The 20,256-nt window shown below is 35.7% G+C and overlaps 1 protein-coding gene across 2 annotated transcripts in view; it reads right to left on the bottom strand.

The window, feature by feature from the left end:
• The window catches only part of COL21A1 (collagen type XXI alpha 1 chain), an 86,391-nt gene extending 66,871 nt beyond the window's left edge, over positions 1-19,520 (bottom strand). The window contains exons 1-9 of one of the 2 annotated variants that reach the window (XM_009279729.1): positions 19,433-19,520; positions 16,846-17,397; positions 12,615-12,783; positions 12,266-12,482; positions 10,076-10,249; positions 7,064-7,141; positions 4,705-4,713; positions 3,143-3,226; positions 764-826 (exon numbers count right to left, since the gene is read on the bottom strand). In XM_009279729.1, the coding sequence (XP_009278004.1) occupies positions 764-826; positions 3,143-3,226; positions 4,705-4,713; positions 7,064-7,141; positions 10,076-10,249; positions 12,266-12,482; positions 12,615-12,783; positions 16,846-17,397; positions 19,433-19,520 (1,434 nt within the window). The remainder of the gene's footprint in view (positions 1-763; positions 827-3,142; positions 3,227-4,704; positions 4,714-7,063; positions 7,142-10,075; positions 10,250-12,265; positions 12,483-12,614; positions 12,784-16,845; positions 17,398-19,432) is intronic. The other variant, XM_019472185.1, reaches the window with a different exon arrangement.
• Positions 19,521-20,256: the final 736 nt, after the last annotated feature.

The raw sequence follows: 20,256 nt of genomic DNA, 5'->3' as shown, positions 1-20,256 counted from the left end.
TCTAACATATTTTTTAATAAAACCTTAGGCTATTTTTATATATTTATTTGTCTTTATTACAATAAAAAATGTTAACCATGAAGACCAGACGAGCCATTGCTAAATCTGTCATTTTTATTTTAGGGACATATGTTATTCATCTACTTTCTTCCAGTCTTTACCATCCATACTAATGGGGAATGCCAGCTTAAAAAGTAAAATCTAGGGTAAGAGAAAAATACAGGTATTTTTATGATGTATATTATAACACATAATGTTTAGAACTGCAAAATATCTATATTTTTAACACTGTATATGCATATCTACATATTTTGATGGACTACTTGAGGCAGCCTAAAAAGAAATTAAATGAACTAAGCTTAAACATGAGAAACAATCCCTAAAACAAAATAGACAGGATTTTAGCTGCCCTAAAGTGCTTTCTAATGCAAAAATTCTTAAGCAGTAAAGATTGAAGGTCAGAAGGTGAAAACTTAACTGCTGCAAACTGATGCAAAGACCAACAGGAGCACTCATAGCCTGTTCTCTGCTTTACAAGTTACTAACTCATGCTATCATATTTACAATATTTTAGCTTGAAACAAAAATACTATGATTAACATATTCATAGAATTGTTACATTCAGATAGTGCTTAAGTGACATTCACAGTTTCAAAGAATGGAGACAAAATCATCTAAATTTGAAAATCTGGTATCAGTAGTACATGTTTTTTCTCCTGTTAGTTTTGCATTTACAATATATGACTAAGTTTTTAGTACTCACAGGCTTACCATCTGGACCAGGCTGACCAGGATAACCATGATTTCCGGGCTGCCCAGGGTCACCCTATGGAGAAGGTTAACACACAAAAGATATGAAAGAGCATTTTAAAATTAGCACAGAGCAACCTTAACCCTATATATTCCACAAAACAGTGGCTGCAAGCCCAGATACCTGCTACTGAGGAGTAATTCCTACAGCAAAATAGAATTGATCTTGTAACCCCCTCCCTGGGAAAATTCTCCCTAACTTCTCGTGCAGGATTGGAGAAGTGAGCCCACGCTCAGTTACAGCACAAGTTTGGCCCATCATCTCAAATGCTTTCATCTTAGTCAACAGAAATAAAAACACTTTTCATCAAATAGATGAAAAAATCTTTATTAAAACCTTGTTAATCTAGTTCTACTCTGAAGAAAACTCTCACCTGCTTTAGCTAAGTCTAGTTCTTAAAGCGAAACACTGGAAAGGCAGGAGCCAGGATTAAAACCTGCTAACTACTAAACTACTCTCCACACACTTACTGCTATCTAAAAAAGATATTCTTTTAGATTTCTTCGTATAAGGCCTTTGCAATTATTTTGGTAACCTCTGTTATGACCATGTTAAAGGAAAAGAGAAGTTGGTTCCCCGGGCTTCATGTTTATGGTAAGAAAGCAGGAACTTAACTTCCTTCTCAATATATCCTCCTAGGGTATTAACGTTCTCTGTTTATTTTACTAACGGACTTGATCTGAGCCCAGCAAAATCCAGTAAGACTTGATCTATAAAAACATTTTACTTCTACAGGAGCGTTAAGCAGGTACCACTTTTTTCAGCCTGAACCATCAACAGACCTGCGGGTCAGTTACAACTGCAGAATCGTTATAAACAGGGAGGATATTAGGAGGGAAACAGGAAACCAGCTTTCCTTTCAGAGAGACTGTGAAAAAACATCTTTTCACATATAAACCACAGAAATGTAATGCTGAACTAAATGGGAAAGGATATAGAATAATGTCTCTTTAGAGAAGCGTAACAGTTATAATTTGCTAAATTAATAATAGGTTATCCAGAATTATTATTGTCCAAATTAAGAAGTCCAGGTTTGAGATGAGCGAAAATAAATTTGCTTTCAAATATACTATCTAAACTATGAAATTTTATGCCTTTAACTTGAAAAGGTTAAGATATTAGTTACTTGTATTTTTAAATTGTTTTAATTTAATTAATTTTATTGTACTCCATTAATATCACAAACACACAAATTAAGTTTAAATTTATACAGTTCCGAAGTCCAGTATTCAAAAGTTAAGAAATACTGTAACTAAGATAACCTATACAATCTTAAACTGGCTTCCTTTTCACTCTTTCTGCAGTCTTTTGTGTTAGGCACCATCTTGTCACCTGCATTATTCAGTTATCCCCAAACAAATATTATACTGCAATGCAATTGAAAGATTGCACATGAAGCAGGGATCTAAATAAAACTGTATAGGTCATCCTAATTCTGACATTTCATACTCCTTCATAATTCACAGGATGTGGCTTTCAATATTTTTAAAATGATAAATACTGTCTTCTCTCTCTGTCTCTCTCTTTTCTCTAATACGCTAAAGAGGAAAAAAAAGGTAAAAGACCACAAAAATTCTATTACATGAAATAATAATGATCTCCATCTTGTGGATTCCAATTCCCTGGTTAGAAACCCTTACCATTGTAGCAAAAAGCCCTTTGACTTGAGGTAGCTGCAACAGACTGTTAACCCCTTACATAATGAGAGTAGAGATTTTTAATCATTTGCTTAATGAAAGACAAGCGGTTTGGGGTTTTCTTGTCTACCCTTATAAGGCAAGCTAGTAACTCTGGAAGCACTGCTTAGCACAGTTATTGAGAAAGGCGCTACAGCAAAATACTAGGGATTTGAGTTTGCCATGTTAGACATCTCAAACTCAAGTCTGGTTCTCATTTTAATCCTTCACCAACACTGAAGGGATGTCATCAGAACAGCAGAGGTGGAACTCTCCCAGTAAGCATCTAGTCCATTCTTTAACAAAGAAGGAAAAAACCTCTCCATTAAAAGACTTTTATTAGCAAACCATTTCATTCTCAAACAATTAACAGTGCAAGATCATTTGCTGAAGAGTAGCAAGGAAACACAATTTTACATCCATGAGCATTTTCCTTAAAAAATAAAAGATATATTTGTGTTATTAGGAGTTACGGCACCAAAACCTGGCCTTGAGGATCCTAATCACTATATTCATGCACCGGAAACCAGAACTAGGTGAACTCGTCCCCTACTGTTTTAATCTGCCTGACTATAACTGGCCAACATTAAGATTTGAAAAAAAAAAAGGAAAAAAAAAAGTCATATACACTCAGTAAGACAGAATGGAAACTTACTTTGGGGCCTGGAGGTCCTTGTTTTCCTGGTGGGCATATGCAGGGGGCAGGCGTTGAGCCTACATCACTAGGACCATTCATGCACTACCAAGAGTGAAACCAGCCATCAATACACGTGCCAAAAGCATTCAATAAACATATCATAACATTATACGAAGCTGATTTTCCTTAGGTTGCATAGGTCCTGGCCTTCACTCCTTGTTCAGCTGGAACTTCTGCTCATCTGAATATTGCCCTCCAACCACTTTGCATGCATGAATTCATCATTTTACCCAGAAGAAAAATAAATAAAAAAATTAAGTACCGATACTGGGCTGATATCTGAAATTCTATTTGCTTTTCCACAAATATTTTTTCACATAGTTTGATAATTTTATATCTGGCAACATGCAAAACTCTTCTCCTAAACTAATTGATATTCATCATTTGAAGTGTGATCAATTATCAAATATAACTATTTAATTAAAGTCTGTAAAAAGAATCTAATAAATATTATGTATAGCATAATGACCACAACTGATGGACATGCTATCATGTGTAGCAAGCCTGAAAAGAAAGTAAAGCCCAAGTCTGCTACCTCCTGGGCACGTGTCCCACCTGAGGCAAGGTGGGGCATGGCTGCTACCACCAACTCCTACAAGTCACAAGTCCTGGCCCCCAGGGTGCCCATCCTCCAAAGACCGTTAGGTGACCTCCTCCAAACTATGCTCCCTATACAAAAAGCAGTAAACTCTAAACCTTGGCAGACCACATCACCCTCTAGAGATTTTTTTTTTTTTTGAGGTATTTACTTCTCACCATTGAGACCACTTGAAACCTCAGTGTTTTACCAAGGCAGGCAAGGGGAGAGCTACTAGATCAAATCCATTTGCCCAGGGTCAGGCACCCAAAATTTAGGTGCATCTGTATGAAATATATATGCTGAATTTAGATTCAGTGAATTCTTTTTCACCCAGCAAGTTCTTAGAGCTATGGAAAGGCAAAAATTTAAGAATCCAAGATACAAAAAAACAGATTTATTATCTAAAACACTTTCTATAACATTTTACCCATATTTTCTAAAATAATGCAGACTTTTTACAATGTTCTCTGAATGGAATTCTTTCTCAGGGTCAAATGATTGATCAAAACACAAATCGACGTTTCCTTTGCAATGGTACCAAGTGGAGTTACGAGGATGGTTAGGGAAGCGATCATATTAAACCTTCAAACAAGCTCCCCTTCAGGGAGCTCCCATTAGCATGATGCAGGTAACAGCTACCTGACTATGCATATCCCCATTCACTTTGCAACAGCATCCAGCCCTGCAAATAAGAGCAATTGAATTGAACCGGGGGAAAAAAACAGGCCATTTATTCTAATAAATGTGGGTTTCTTCAGAAAACTGATTTTTAATTTGCCTATTGACTAGAGTTCAATTAATGGAAATCCAGCACTTTCAAGCTTAGCAAACCTCTGTCCACTTTTCAAAACAAAGGGTATTTTCTCTAGAATAGTAAGAAGTTTATATAAAGTCAAATACTACCTTAAACTGAGTTTGAGCACTTTAGGATTGAGCCTACCTCTCCATTCTGAAAAAAGAAGAAACACAGTTTAAGAGTACAGCAATATTTGTAATATGCAAAATCCATTTATTTGTAAACACTACTACCAAAACCAGTCATAAATTTAGAGCTGTAACTGTCAAGGAATTATAATTCAAAATTTTAGACTTTCTCAGACTTATGTGCAGCTGCTATCAATGCATATGAATTTTTAGTTGCTTTCCTTTAAGGGTCTTTCAACAGGAGCTACCAGTAGCAAGTTTTAAAAGGCAATGACAAAACTAGAATTAATACTGAACCATGTAAATATTTACACATTAAATGTTTAGATTTGGGTCAAACCTTTTGCCAGGAGTAACTTCTCATCAAAAAAATCCTGTGCTTACTCATTCGTGTCAGAGAATGTACTAAAATGTTTCTGAAATCTCTGATCTCTGCCTGAATCCAGCATCTGGGAAAACATACAGCAGCACAGAGGCAAGGCTGGCTTTTTCTTGCTTTCCTGTGTGACTGCATTAGACTCTGCTATCAATTGAATTGAGTTTTCCAGTATCTGCAACACCACAGAACAATCCATCCCCAAATATTTCAGCATACCAACCATGAAATTGTCTGTCTTAATGGTTTAGTGTCCACCATTAGCTGCACCATGTACAGGAGTTTTCTAACGCACACAGTCACCACAGACTTCAATGTGGAGAGAGATAGCTTCCTCTGTATTCAATTTTCATCTTAGGCAACCTCTAGAGAAGGTTATCTTTCTCCACGGATCATAGAGGGAGCTTAAAATTACTACGCAGCTAGGTATCTCCAGGAAAGGGGATGAATTCAGGCTGTAATTAGTATATACAGCCCCTGCTTAGTTCAGGAGCTCTGACACAACCACACCGACAGAATACAACCACAAACCACATATTCCTCCTTGGAGATCATGCAACACTTATTTTCTGAAGGAGTCCTGAAGGAGTCCAGAATTTCATGGGTAAAGTCCAAATTTAATTTACAACAACAGCAAGTGAAACTAAACTGGCAAAAAGCAATCTTTTTGCTTGGACTTCTTGCCAAATCGCAGAGAACGCAAGGTATGATGGACTTGTTAGTCTTTGCTTTCTTTACACAAAAATTTTTTTCATTTGTTTACTTTTCATATCCTACTTCTATTTTGTAAAGAGCAAAAAGATATGTGGTGCAGTTAAATAGCCAAATACTAAATTTACTTCAGGATTTAAAGCTAACTTTACAAAAGTGTTCCTGAACCCGTTAGTTCTTGACACACACAGTCAGATTTCAGAACAGCTAATAATCCAGCCACCTATTCGCTGCTTAAATGAAAGCTGTTAGTTTTGAAAAAGGCCTAATAAGGGTGCTGATTGCAATAGACACACTGGCTCCAAATAAATAGAAGAAAAACAGTCTAGCTGGGTGTCTGTGCAAGTCTGACAAAAAATAAAATATCTGGATGTTGAAGATTCACAGGTTCTATTGTCAAACTGGCAAAATGGTCCTAATACTAAACCAAATCACAACGTGAAGAATATGGGTTTACACAGTATGACACTGATGTCTGAATATCTTTAGCTCAGTTTGTTTCAGACACCAAACAAAGGAGGACATTTTGAAGGAAACTGTATGTATAAAACAATCTCTTGCTTATATTTTGAGATGGGAGCTGAATGCTTTCGAAAATCTGGCTCCAACTGTGTGTCATTAATTGTTTCCAAATCTGTTTGCATTTCATTGCAAAATTAACTGTAAGTAAGAGGGCAAAGAAAATGTCAAAGGATCCCCATAAGCTTCCTAATTGTGTACATGAATCATAAAATCCTGAATGGGATTTTATTTTTGTCTTATCCATAACATACTTCATAAAATCTTGGCAACATTTCACTTAATGGGATATTTAACACAGACATCAGCATAGATACTTCTGATAGGAAAAGGTGATTTAAAAATATAGGTTTGTTGGTTATGTACAAAAATTTCAAAGATTAAATTACCTGACAAGTAGCAAGAAGTATATGAGACAAGTTAAAAAGTAATATTTAAAGTATTTTACACTGCTGTAACCTAGTAGTTTTATTAATTTATGTTTAAAATCTTAAATTGTAACAGAAGATTCTGTGATTCTTCTATACTGCTGTCAAATTTCCACCATCAAATATCTAAACTAAAAAAACTTTTTAAATATGTTTGTGCAAAAATAAGGTTGAAAAGAGACAAGTACTGTGTCACTTGATATTGCACCGGTAACAAGCATTTGTTTGCACCAGCTGAATCAATGTAGTATTACTTATTTTAAGAATTCATTGAGTAAGCTTTAAACAGTGATTTGTAAAAAATGCCAAGTAGTCCTCAAAAGTTCATCTATCATACTCACAAATCCCGGGATCTCACAGACTGTTTCTCGATTATTTTGCTCTGGGTCACAGTAGATTCGCAGTTTTTGTATATCAAACTATAATTCAAAACGTAAAAGACACTTTTTAGAGAAAGCGTTAATAGTCTGACATTAAGTTAGTTTAAACTATACCCTTCTTAAATTGTATCATCCACAAGTTTAAAAAAATATTAAAAAGCAAGAGAAACTGGAGGCTCTGTGTGTCCACTATGGTTAAAAATCAACTAAAGATGTAGAAACATTTTTAGTCAGGCTACTCACAATGATTAATACGTGCAACCAATTAAACATTCTGTAACAGAATTATTTAAAGAAAAATAATCAATCCAAGATTTTCTTTCCTGAAATAGTAGAAATCACCACCCCTAATCCTTGGCAATAAATCCAAACACGCACAGCACGAATTACACTGGCTGCCAATATCACTGGGAAACAAGTTACAACTGGGCAGACAAAACCAACCTTCTCCTTTTTACCTTAACAGTCCTGGGAAGATGTTTCTACACTGCCCTGTCTCTCCTAGATGTAAGATTAAGATTAAAGATTAGAGATTGGAGAACAAGTCTTATGAGGAGCGGCTGAGGGAACTGGGGTTGTTTAGCCTGCAGAAAAGGAGGCTGAGGGGAGACCTTATCGCTCTCTACAACTACCTGAAAGGAGGTTGTAGCGAGGTGGGTGTCGGTCTCTTCTCCCAAGTAACAAGCGATAGGACGAAAGGAAATGGTCTCAAGTTGCATGGTGGTGTTGGGTTGACAGTTGGACTCGATGATCTTAGAGGTCTTTTCCAACCTCAATGATTCTATGATTCTATGATTAGTAAGTTTCAGTGAAGCATCAGAAGGCATCCCTGACGCTTGAAAGAATTTGGTTTAGAGTTTAGCTGTATAATGTAAAGCTTTAAAAAGCAACCAATAAAAACACTGGCACCAGGTAAGCAAAAGTTTGTGCCATTCTGCTCTGTTGCTATACTCCAGAAAAATGAAACCACTGAAGTCAGTTTTTCTAGCATAAACTATCATGACTGCAGAGAGGAAAAAGCCCTGTTACACTTATTTGAAATCAAAAGTTCGACTAGCAGGGGAAGAAAGCACAGAAAATGGAGTCTGTTAATACCATGCCTAGTAATATGTGTTTTCAAATTCAAAATGTCTACAATTCACAACACTTAAGTATGTACACAAGTTTATCATCACTGGAAAGCACTTCAGCCAGTAAGATCCTAATTAAATCGAGAAGACTTGCAAAATATCACTAGAAAACATCTGAATCAGAGCACAGAAAGAGAATGAAAATTCACCAAAGAATCTCTGAAGAAGATTCTTGTATCATACTTTGTATCCAACTCCAATTGATTTCTTTCTTTAAGGATTTCAAAATACCTTTTCACTGACAGGCAGTATGCAGATTTATTAACATATTTCTCTATAATCATGGTTTAAATAGAAATATCCTGGCAAAGTTTGACTGTTAATGCTTTGCAGAATCTGTCACAGTCTGAGAAAGCAGAGAAAGGAAATACCTTTTTTAGATTATAGAAATCATCTGGAAATATAAAATTGCAACCTGAGGCAAATTTTCTACTTTTCTTCTAGTCCACTATCAGAAGAGGATCTTATACAATTTGTCATGCCTAAAATATTTTCATTTTTATTTTAGATAACATGTCTTGCTACTAACATTCATTACTCAGAAACTGTATTATTTGGAATCTATAAAAGTCCCATTTCTGCAGTGACTTAAGAGAAAAAACAAGACACAACAAACAAACAACCCTCTAATCCTAAAATGCACAAAACTATAAAAATGGGATAATCCTGCACCAACAGAGAAAATGCATGAGACGATTACAATTCTGAAATCTCTACTTTCCTTGTAATAAGTGCTTGAAGTCCTATCAGAAATCTGTGACAAACATTCAGTAGTTTTCGCAAAGGGGTACTTTAGTATACGGACAATGTTACCACCAGAAATGCTGAGTCACACACACAGTGCGTCATCCAAGTTTCCATGTACACTTTTAGAAGATTATAATAATAGAACTGAAACCTGGCTACAAATACACAAAATTCAGGAGTAATGAGTAAAGACATCTGAAGAGCGTTAATGAAGATGATGCAAAACACATTAATATATTTTAATAGTAGCAGTAAGGATCATTAAATTAGAGTACAAAAAAAGCATAGCTTTCAAAATAACTAAAAATAACGCCTACTTATGTAATTCAGTATTTCTTAGTATTGTTTCCATTACTATCATCAGTCTAATTAGTAATGTCATTACCACATCGCTATAAATATAAGGAAACAATCTATTTAGCCAACAGCTGAAACACTGTCAACATAATAGTCTTCATCACTGGTCTACACAGCCTTTACGTATACAGCCTAAAGTTTTAACCAGCTTTTTGATGTCTGCAAAGAGCTGAAGGCAAAAGGACTTTAACGTTCCTCAGCACAGAGAAGAACCCTTAGTACAGGGTTTTCGGGGGGGTTCCAGCACAGCAGAATCAAACAGTGGCAGTTTGAGTATCAAATATTTGCAGTATGATAGAAACAGAGTTGATACACCTTGTACTGTCGTGACAGCTAGTGATGAGAAAGAAACTTCATCAAAATTTTGTTCTCTCTCTGTTTTACCAGCATAACCACTGATGGAAGGAAATTATATGCAAGTGTCAAGCACAGAGGAAATCCCCTGCTTTGAGACACTGTTTCCCAAATTCAGGCAACCACATTGCATCAAATTTGTGTTTCAGCAAAAGCAAATGCCCCTTGAAGTCAGTGGGACCAATTAAGCACCCACTGTACAGGATATATCAGTTGTGCTGAGTCCTCCTGACCATTTATGTTCCCTCTTAACTATTAAAACTTTGTATATTAAGTTTCAGCCTAGTGTAAATTAGAAGAGTAAGTTCAAGAAAACAGAAGGTGCCGATGCAATGTTAACCTACAGTTGAATTTCTGAATCATTGTGGTTTTAGCATACGCTTACCTGTACAGTTTCCTCCTTTCCAGAATACTTTCCTATTTGGGTTAGGCCACTGATGTAAATACCTAAAACAGGATGTAATGGCTTCGTTTCAATTTCTTGGTCATCTATATACAAAGTTACAAAGTCTTCTGTTACTAAGAGACGAATTTGATGCCAGCCTTCATCAAACAATGTCTAAGAAAAGTGAAGAAAACAGGATTGTTTAAAACAAAATGTCTTCAATTTAAATAACAATAAAACCGCATTTCAACACTTAAACTATTGTTAATGATTGAGATGATCAATGTTCCAGGTTTTGTCATACAAAAAATTGTAAACTGCATAGGCAAAAAAGTATTTGCCAAGTAATATTATAATTGAGAAGACGCTATTTGGTAATAATTAATCCCTTTTTCAGAATTATTTTTTTTAACTCACATAGATTTTTTCAGTCTATGATCTTGAACATGTAATTGTTAAAAATATGAAGCCAAAGGCCTTTTTTTCAGCAGTGGTATAATGTCTCAAACACTTCGTATCTTAAATCATGGTGAAAACAAACCGGTACTTGAAAGTCTTTCTACCTAGTATCTTATGAAAAAAAATCTTAAAGACAACATGATATTGGCAGAAAGAATCACAATATTGCAATGAATAAACCAAATATTACATTCATCATCTCATAAAACCTCAGGTTTCTAAAGCTTAAGATTTAGTTTAAACATATAGCATAGTTCTACAAGTAACAGAACATGAGAGATACCTTTAAAGAAGGTATAAAGTAAACAACAGATCAGAATATATAACATTTCCATTTTCCTGAGTAAAAGTGATAAATTGTCATAATTAATTAATAAAATAATTAATTTTATTAAATAAAAAGGTTCACTGAAAGCATAGTGACATTTATAGTGTGTTTAGAGACATACAGCTCTAAAAAGGGCCTAAAATTATTGTTCTACATAATAGCAATACAAGCATGGAGAAACAAAAGGAAAAAAAGCAAAAGTCTTTTTATGGAGAAGTTCATGGATACCTTGGACTGCAGGAATAAGACTGATTTGTCACTGTAGCTGCCAGAAACAATTGAATAAAAATTTTCGGATTGACTTCAAACTGTATTTACTGGAAATTGTTAGAAAATTAAGTAGAACACTGCTTCTTTAAAAAAAAAAAAAAATTCACCTACAAATAATTATAAAAAGGCAGAGGAAATTTGGAAAGAAAAAGTAAAATTCTCCATCCAATAACAGAAGAATAAAATGCCTCTCCCTAGCAAAAGCTTAGTAGTTAAGACCTTCTCTTGGATAGGAGTCCTTCCTTCTCTGGAATTTCAAATTCCTTCAGCCTGATTTGGAGTAAGGATTCGAATGCAGGAAACTGCTTCCCAGAAAAGTTGAACCCACTTGGCCATGAAGCGCTCCAGCAGTAAATTTTTCCCACTCTTTGTCTGCTAAAGCATCCCTCTTTGTTCACTTAAATAATACTCCCTGCGGTAGGAATGGGAATCTCTGGGCTGCATATTCCTACACTGCTACAAATGCAAGAGTAGAGACATTCAATCTCCTTCCCTCTGTCTCACCTGCAACCAAGATAAGCTTTCTTGTAAGAGTTGAATACTTCACTGGAAATTACTGAAGAAAGATTGAAAGAGAACCTTCAGATTACACTAGAAGACAATAAAATTGGTTTGCACAAAGAGGGGAATCCCTTCAGTGAGACAAATAAGTAGCTGAAAGGAATTTTTATTCAGCAGAGAACTAGAGAAATCCAGACTGAACTCTCATTTTGTAAGCTGCTATTTACTCTTCTGGAGAAGAAAGTAAATTCTGTCATTATGTATTTTCAAGGAATTTAGACACTTAACAAAAACTCTCTCTAAAAATGGACTATTTTCATTCACATTTTCTAGTCTCCATATCAAAGGCAGAAAATACTTTCCAGCATACGTTAAGCAAAGAGCTGTGTGAAAAAAAGTCTCTGTGATCTTCACAATTACCTGCTAGAAACCACTGAGTAGAAAGCACCTGCAAAGTATTTACAGTGATGATCACTGTGGATGCTCTGGAAACATGGGTAAAGTACCCCCCATCTATTTTTAAATGCCTAAGCAGCCAAAAATAAGACCATGCATTTTTAAAAAACATAAAGGGCAAAGGAATAATGTGTACTTAAATGAGTATTCCAGCATGATGATGTCTTACTCCTTACCTTTACACGAGGTGCAGCGAAAGTAGTAACTTGTGTCCCATTTATTAAACTTGTTGTAGTGAATGATAATGTTTTCTCTTCTCCATTAATAGTGACTGCTATCTGTGGTCTCTTATCCAGACTTAGAACTCTCCACAAATCCCATGTCTTTTTTACTTTAAATCTTTGAGTGGAAACAAACACATAGGACGGAGGCAGACCTTCTGGAAACACATTCCTAAATAAGGGGGAAGGGGGGGAAAAAAAGACAGTACTTGAACATTCGTATAAATCTTAAAATAAGTCCCTCTCACTTTAAGCAAACAAAAAAATTTACTAAATTTAGAAGTGTATTTATAAAGTTAAATACCTTGTCAATTCTGACAGGTCAACACGTGAGGTTACTTCATAAGCTTTTGCATTAGTGGTTGGTATTTGTATTCTCTTTTTAACCTTTTTCTTCACACCTAATCCTACAAGAATGTCAAATCCTTTTTCGTCTCGAGCTGCCACTGGAATTCTGGTTGGACAAACAGATTCTGCAAAGTAATAAATGCAAGTATAGTTGAAAATATAACTTAAAACTTTCAAAAACTAACCTCCCACCTACCTGATTTTTTGTAGCTGCCTTTCAAGAAATAAAAGATAATTGAGAAATAAAAGATAATGCCAGTTAACATGAGAGGTGACATGCAGAATCCTCAGAGACATGAAGCGAGAATACTGAGTTGTCATATTTTACTGCAATTATGTTCACATACTATTTTGAATTGTCACTAATTGTAGTTAAAAGGTATTACAATATCCGACAAATAAAATCATTGCATTTAATTTCTAAAATTGCATGGTTTCAAAATACTACAAAATTATAGATGTTAATTTCCACAATGCACTAACAATTTGGATTAATCCAGCATCCCTCCTAACTATAAAATCGGGTTGAAATTGGATGAAGGTAGAATTATCTACAACTACTTTTTCCATCCTCTTTTGTTCAAAATGGACTCTGACCTATTTTGTCTGTTACACTGAAATCTGCTTGAAGCTATTCTCACTGGATAAATATTGTGTGATACATTTCCTGTGGAAACTAAAGTTAGCTGAATGTTATCTCTGTTTAAGTCTCTTTACACAAAAACAATACTAGGCAGTGGACCTAAGTTGTCTCAAAAAAAAAAAGTGAGATAGAGTGAAATTTAATGGTAAAGTCAACACTGTATTAGAGTAATAAATCAATGAAAAGAAAGCAAACAACTTTTTGTTTTATTAAAATTATGCTAAACTATTTTAGTATTTTTATAATAAATACATTTTCATCATTCATTTCCCATTGTTTCTTCAGAAAAGCATCAGTTCATAGAAAGGGAAGAGGTTAGGAATACGTTCCAAAGCAGGGGTGGAGAGTTCTCTCATCTCCATCTGGACCAGCCATGGGTTGGAAAACTCATGTTTCAGTGCCAGGGAATTATCAGCTCAAAGGTCTAGACTGGCTTCTCTTTCTAATATGAGCAACGCTGCACAGCTTCTCTTTCTAACCAGCCCAAGGGCAGTCAGAAGCTACCCCGTTCTGGTGTGGGAGGCAGGATCTATAAACTCTAAGAAAATTCAGCTAAGTGTCTGCACAAACTATCTATGGTGGGAAAGGACAATCCATCCCATCCTAAGGGGACATGCCACAGGTACTCAGGGTAGCAGCAAGAAGCCACGTACATTCCCCTTAGTTTTCTTTTCCTCCCCACAGCAAAATGTCACCTGACTCCCAAATTAAAAATATATTAAAAGTTATCTGTCTGGTTCTACAAGAAAGAATTGCAAGAACTCTCTGCCTATATTTTGGAAACTAAAATGTCTACCTTCTGAATGCTTCCAAAAAAAAAAAAAAAAGGAAATACAAAGTCCAATACAACTTTCCTTCTCACTCTTCTCAAAACACAGATGCAGGATTTAAGTCAACATACTTATGATATTAAGTAAGAGTAATAACAATTTATTTTTTCAGGTTTCTTCACTTGTTATCATGGAAACATTTTCTAAACTCATTTGTTTCAAAGCTGAATAACAGTCATATTGCTATTAATACAGATTACAGATAATCATATACACTGACAAGAAAATGAATGCAAGAATCTCTTATCAGCTACAGTATTAGAAATTTGGTGTAAAATCAAAAAATAAATGCAGAAATAGGATTACTTTATGTGAGAGGGCCATTATTCTGGATCAATGCCAAAGTAACTATTCCAAACCAATACAGTACAAATTAAGTATGTGTAAAATTATACATTAAGAATCTATTCTTTATTTCCAATGGCACATTGAAGAATTACATAAAAACATTGCCAGTAAGGTAGATCTTTTTTGGGGTCTTCTGGATCATCTTCTGGCAGGCCTATTTTGATAACTAACTGAGCCATTATACAGGATGCAGAAGTCAGTGACAAAATTAGGAACTGTCTTCCATGGGAAATGGGGTTGTGTTTCCAGTCCATTGTACCAGACACAGCAACTCTAGCCTATACTGAAATCTTGTTCCCTTTTAGTGTTTTTATATAGTTTTCAGATGCTTTATTTTTCCTTCCTGAAGCATGAAATAACTTTCTGATGTTAAATCCCATTATCTAGCACAAAGGAACTTTCCTCAGCATCCTCCAGGCATACTTCTGAGGTCTGCATTGAGTATTGTTTTTAAATGCATTCCTGACACACAATCGTTTCTATATTTTGCTGGAGAATATTTAATACTACAGGAACATCCGACTTCCAGAATAAATATTAAATATTCCTTAAATATTCTGGGACTCTTTTAGCCACATTGTCCTTTCTGGATGACAGGTTCAGCAGGTTTTTTCACCCTGCTGTACTCTAAAATGAACACTAGAGTTTCCAAAAGGCACACAAGAGCCCTCCATCCGCAAGGCCATTCGTAATAGCACTACTTGCTACACAAACCACCAAACGTCAGCCTCCTTTTTCCAGAAAGGAAATACTGCCCCTATGCTCTTATATCTATGGTTCATGTAATAACAAAGTTAAAAACGCCATAGAGTAAAGGCTAGCATTTTTTTAGACATTAAAACAAAGACAATCAAGAGAGAATGCAAAATTTTCAGGCAGTTTCATGTGGTTGATCACAACCAAATCATTGCTGCTTTGCCCTCATGGAACTTCCTCTCCCAGAGTCAAAGTGAATCTTAACAACATGAATAAAATAATCCACCACTCAGATATAAAATTTCCAGCTTACTAGTCTTCCAGTTCACCTGCTAAAGACATTGCAGTTAGAAATGAAGCTGCCAACTGGCTCTGATCACCCATTGAGAGAGGCATCTCAATGCTAACACGAGGGAAGACCGCAACATAAGAGAGTGGAAGCAAAGGGTCACTTAAAGCAAAACAGTAAGTACACTTTTGTACACATAGTCAACATTTGCAGATTACTGCTCCAAGAGTCGTGTCAAATATCACAGCTGAAATTTAAAGGACACTAGTTAACTTAATTCTGAAAGCAGAAAATCCATCTTGATGAAATATAATGTCACTTCTTCTAGACTTTATTTAAAGAAAATATTGTGTTTATTTTGGGAAATTTCTCCCTGTGTGAAGTTCTATTAAAGAATTTAGCTGCACTTAGCTGATTTAATTTTTGGACTGACCACCTTACTACATCAGCCACAAGGAATTATTATGATTTTCATAAGCGTATCAAGAAATAAACACTATTATCCTCAACATAAGTATCACCATATTTTTTCAATTAAGTCCATACTCAAAGTGAGAGCAAATGAAAACTCTTTCTCATTCTTACTAAGTGCAGAAATATGGTACAACTGAAATATGACTTGCATCAATTCTTGGTAATAGAACATGTACAAAATAGCACTGATAAATATTCGCTGTATAACAGAGTCCTTCTGAGTGATATATTTTAGAAGCAATTTGCTTTTTTATATATATGGGAAAGCCATTGTTTTACAAAGTTATCAGAAAACCCAATGCAGAAATGCTGCTAGCATTCTAAAGCTAAAAAGTCATTTTACAATGTTGGTCTTGGCTAATTCTTCTACAAAATCCTTCTAAAATAGATTGTAACAGCTTGTTACAATTCCAGGCACTTCTGCCAAGAGTCTTTCTTCTGGGTTTTTCAACACATACTAGCGGAAGAACTCCTGTTTGTAATGATACGCTATCCTCTCAACTGTCAAGAAGAAATGCTAGACTGTGGATGAGTATCAGCCGCACCTAGGAAAAAGATAAAGAAAGCCCTATATTCTCAGCACTATGAGAATTGCTCAACTATTTTAGGGTTTCTAAACTTCATCAATGCAAAAAATTTAGGGCTTAGGGCAAAATGCTACATACTGAAATTAAACACACATTGTGTTAAAGCACCATATCTTTCCCAAATATACCTCTTTGTTTAACGGAGAAAATAACATTTTGGGAGTGATTTCCACAAACAAGATCAAAATGAAAGAAGATCATAGTAAAGGTTATCAGGTGCCTTAGGTTACATTCATCATGCATTCTGCTTGTGAAATAAATAAATATGGGTACAGAACTACATTCTGCACATCTGAAATATTTTATAATCAATTACTTACCTTCACAAAGTTTCTGCTTTATAACTTCTTTAATTCTTGATATCGCAATATAATCTTCAACATAAAATACGTAAGTTGATGAAGGCTTGTTGGCAATAGCTTTAAGTTCATCCTCCTCAATTTCTGAGCCAACACCAATAGCAAACAAAGTGATTTTATTTTTCCTTGCTTCTGCTGCTATGTCTTTGACTTCATCTTGGGACTTTCCATCAGTGAGAACAACTGCTATTTTTGCTAAAAATCTTGAAGATTTTGCAAAAAGATGGTCAAAGGCAAACTGAATAGCTCTTCCTGTTTTTGTATTTCCTCCCAAATAGTGTATGGACTCCATTTCCCTGATGAGGTTCTCAGTGGATTCATGAGTTCCGAGGGGAATTTCAAGTACAGGGTAATCGCTGTACTGGACAACTCCAACTTGAATAAACTTCGGCCCTATGTCAAAATTTCTTGTAATGTTGACAAGCCAGCTTTTGATTATTTCAAAGTTTTCTGGGCCAACGCTGTAAGAGCCATCTAAGATAAAAACTAAATCTGCCGGAGCGGTTCTGCAACCTAAAAAAAACCCAAAAATCAAACAAATATTTTAATGAACTCTTCCACTTTCTTTTTTCTTTTTCTGTTTTTCCACAGGAAGTATTTTTCATATCAATTACTGTTTGTATTAGAATCTATATTGACAAATACATTCCATTTTAAAAAAAATCAGCTGAGTTTATCAGAGAAAACAAGATTGTTTCTGTAAGCCACACAGATCCAACTTGGTATCTGAAAACCATACCCTTTTCTGTTTTTCACATTATCACCAGACACTACTGTGAAAAATTCTGGAATTCAGTTCCTTAGCTGGCAATTGCATTTCATGCAATCAGCAGAGAGGAATACATTTTGATTTTTCCGTATCTCTCTGTCTGCAGAGATGATAAACATAAAAACTCATTTTTGTTAGCAAACCAAGCACACTGCAGAGGAAGGCTATAGTCTGAATACCCCAGAATTCAGCAGTAATATCCAATTCTTTTACAAATACATTTTAATTGACTTCTGACACTGCTACTTGGCAATTACAGAACTAGTTATTATAAAATCCTGAGTCTTGATTGAATGTTGCTGGTAGTATATTATGATTTTAGTAGAAGAAAAATGCTCAGTGAACGAGCTCAACCTCCAGAATATAAGATCACGTAAGCATTTAACAAATATAATGTAACTGCATGATGACTTAGGCATTGATTCAGCTCTCCTTGCTATAGTCACTCTTAAGTGGAGCTTTTAGACTAAATTGCCAACTACAGGCCATAGACTGACACAAGCATTTCTACAGGACAGTCCTATCCATCTTATATGCACATCCTCAGATGGAGGGAATAACTCTCTAGGAAAGAATCACATTCCATTGACTGTGAAAGGAGCTTAGAGAATTGACACATGAGGTGCCAAGGAGATGGCCAAAACCAGGAGAGATTATTTTGATCCCATGGCACTTGGGGTCATGGGGTTTGCTGTGTATTACTGTGCTTTCTGTTTTGTGAAAGGCTGCAGCTCCACCCCAGGAAGGAGGGCTTTGCCTTGTCCTGACATCTGCCCACAGACACTTCTGGTCAGGTCAAGATTTCACCTTCCTTGAAAGCAAGTGACCACAGTCTGCTGGAGAGATGCTTTTGCAATGCAGGTGGTGCTGAAGAGAAAAGACATTGGGAGAAGGAGCAAGGGGCAAGCAGAGTGCGTCACTCTGTGGTCCAGGGATATGAATCACAGAGTAATTTCAGTTGGAAGGGACTTTGGACATCATTGGACCCTGCTGAAAGCAGGCCCAGCTTAGAGCAGGTAGACTGAAAACAAAATATGTCTTTCTAGAGACCAAAAGGAATTTTATGGAGTTTGTTGTAAAATACTGAAAATTGCTAGTTGAGAGTAAAACTAGAGGAAAAAGACCGACCCTGAAAGTATCATTGTGGCCAGAGGAAAGTTTCTTTCAAAAAAAGCTACCTTGCTTTAACTTTTTCTTTTCCATAAACCAAAAACTAAAAAAAAAAGACCGACCCTGAAAGTATCATTGTGGCCAGAGGAAAGTTTGTCTTTCAAAAAGCTACCTTGCTTTAACTTTTTCTTTTCCATAAACCAGATTTAGAGCATAAAACTTGGTTTGGTGGGGTTTGAGATGCTACTTTTGAAGAATATGCAAGAAGGTTTGTCCCAGAGCTGGGGTTATCTCAGCTTCCTCTCACAGAAACTTTATTTTTCTTATTTAATTTCTCACATAACATTAAGCTATTCAAAACATGACTTCTGAAGAAATGAAAATATAAATACTCAAGATACAAGTTTAAATCAAGACTGGAGCTTTATAGTTCCATCTGCCCCCTTGGGCATTTCCAACACACAAAAAGAAATAAAGATACTCCCTTCCTAAAGGAAAAATAAGATATTTAAGTTACTTATCATATATTATAGGATTTTCACCAGGAAAATTATACTGGAAAAAAATCACCATCAACAGAAGTGTACATGTGGACCTGAAAATGGATACTATAAATTCAAGGCATGCTTTGAAGTTGCTGTTATCTGAAATATAAAAATTAAGACTTACTTGCTCTTGTCTCCCCATCTTCAGCTGAGATGTAATCATGAAGTAGCAGAATTAATAGCATCTGAAAAAATGTTACGATCTGTGCCATGTGTATTGTATTTTCAAAGTCTTGAGATTAAACTAGATGGGGAAGAAATTAAAAGAAAATACAGTGTTATATTACAAAAAAAATCCAAACTTCTGTGTTTTAAAACCAGTGCATGAGGAACAACTTTGAATCGAATCTGCAAGCCCAGATGTAAGGCCAGCCTGCAATGGACCACAGGCCCAAAAAGTGTCAGTCAAGCATGTAAGCCCAAAATTGAGATTCTAAACCCAACAACACTCACCAGCCTTTCTGTGGAAGCTCAGTTTTCAACAAGGCACATTTATATACTTCTTCTGCTAGGTACATACATGAGTAGGTTATATTCCCAGTCCCAGTCACACTTGTCCAACCGCTATCCCACTCTGCAGCCATTATCCAAAGACTTGACAGCTACTGCTCCAAAATATGGCAAGTGTTTATGTATCAGGTACTGGTGGGGAGACATTACTTCAGTCTCAACCCACACACCTGGCTACTTCAGGGACTCTGGGACACTTCCCACTCCTCTACCCCAGGGCTGAGACTGCCACCAGGAGTCAGGCTCTCAGTGAGCCCCAGCCCTCTCCCAGCAGAGCAGACTCTGTACCGTAACATCCAAGGTTACATATATTATATGCATCTTCAACTTCTGATTTTTTCCTCTGTTTATGTCTCCTTCGTTATAGAACCATAGAATCATAGAATCGTTTAGGTTGGAAAAGACCTCTAAGATCATCAAGTCCAACCGTTAACCTAG

This window comes from Aptenodytes forsteri, unplaced genomic scaffold, assembly GCF_000699145.1.
Source record: "Aptenodytes forsteri isolate BGI_AS27 unplaced genomic scaffold, ASM69914v1 Scaffold115, whole genome shotgun sequence".
Taxonomy (NCBI): domain Eukaryota; kingdom Metazoa; phylum Chordata; class Aves; order Sphenisciformes; family Spheniscidae; genus Aptenodytes; species Aptenodytes forsteri.
Note: the sequence above shows the minus strand (reverse complement) of the source record. Positions and strands in the feature narration are given on the sequence as shown.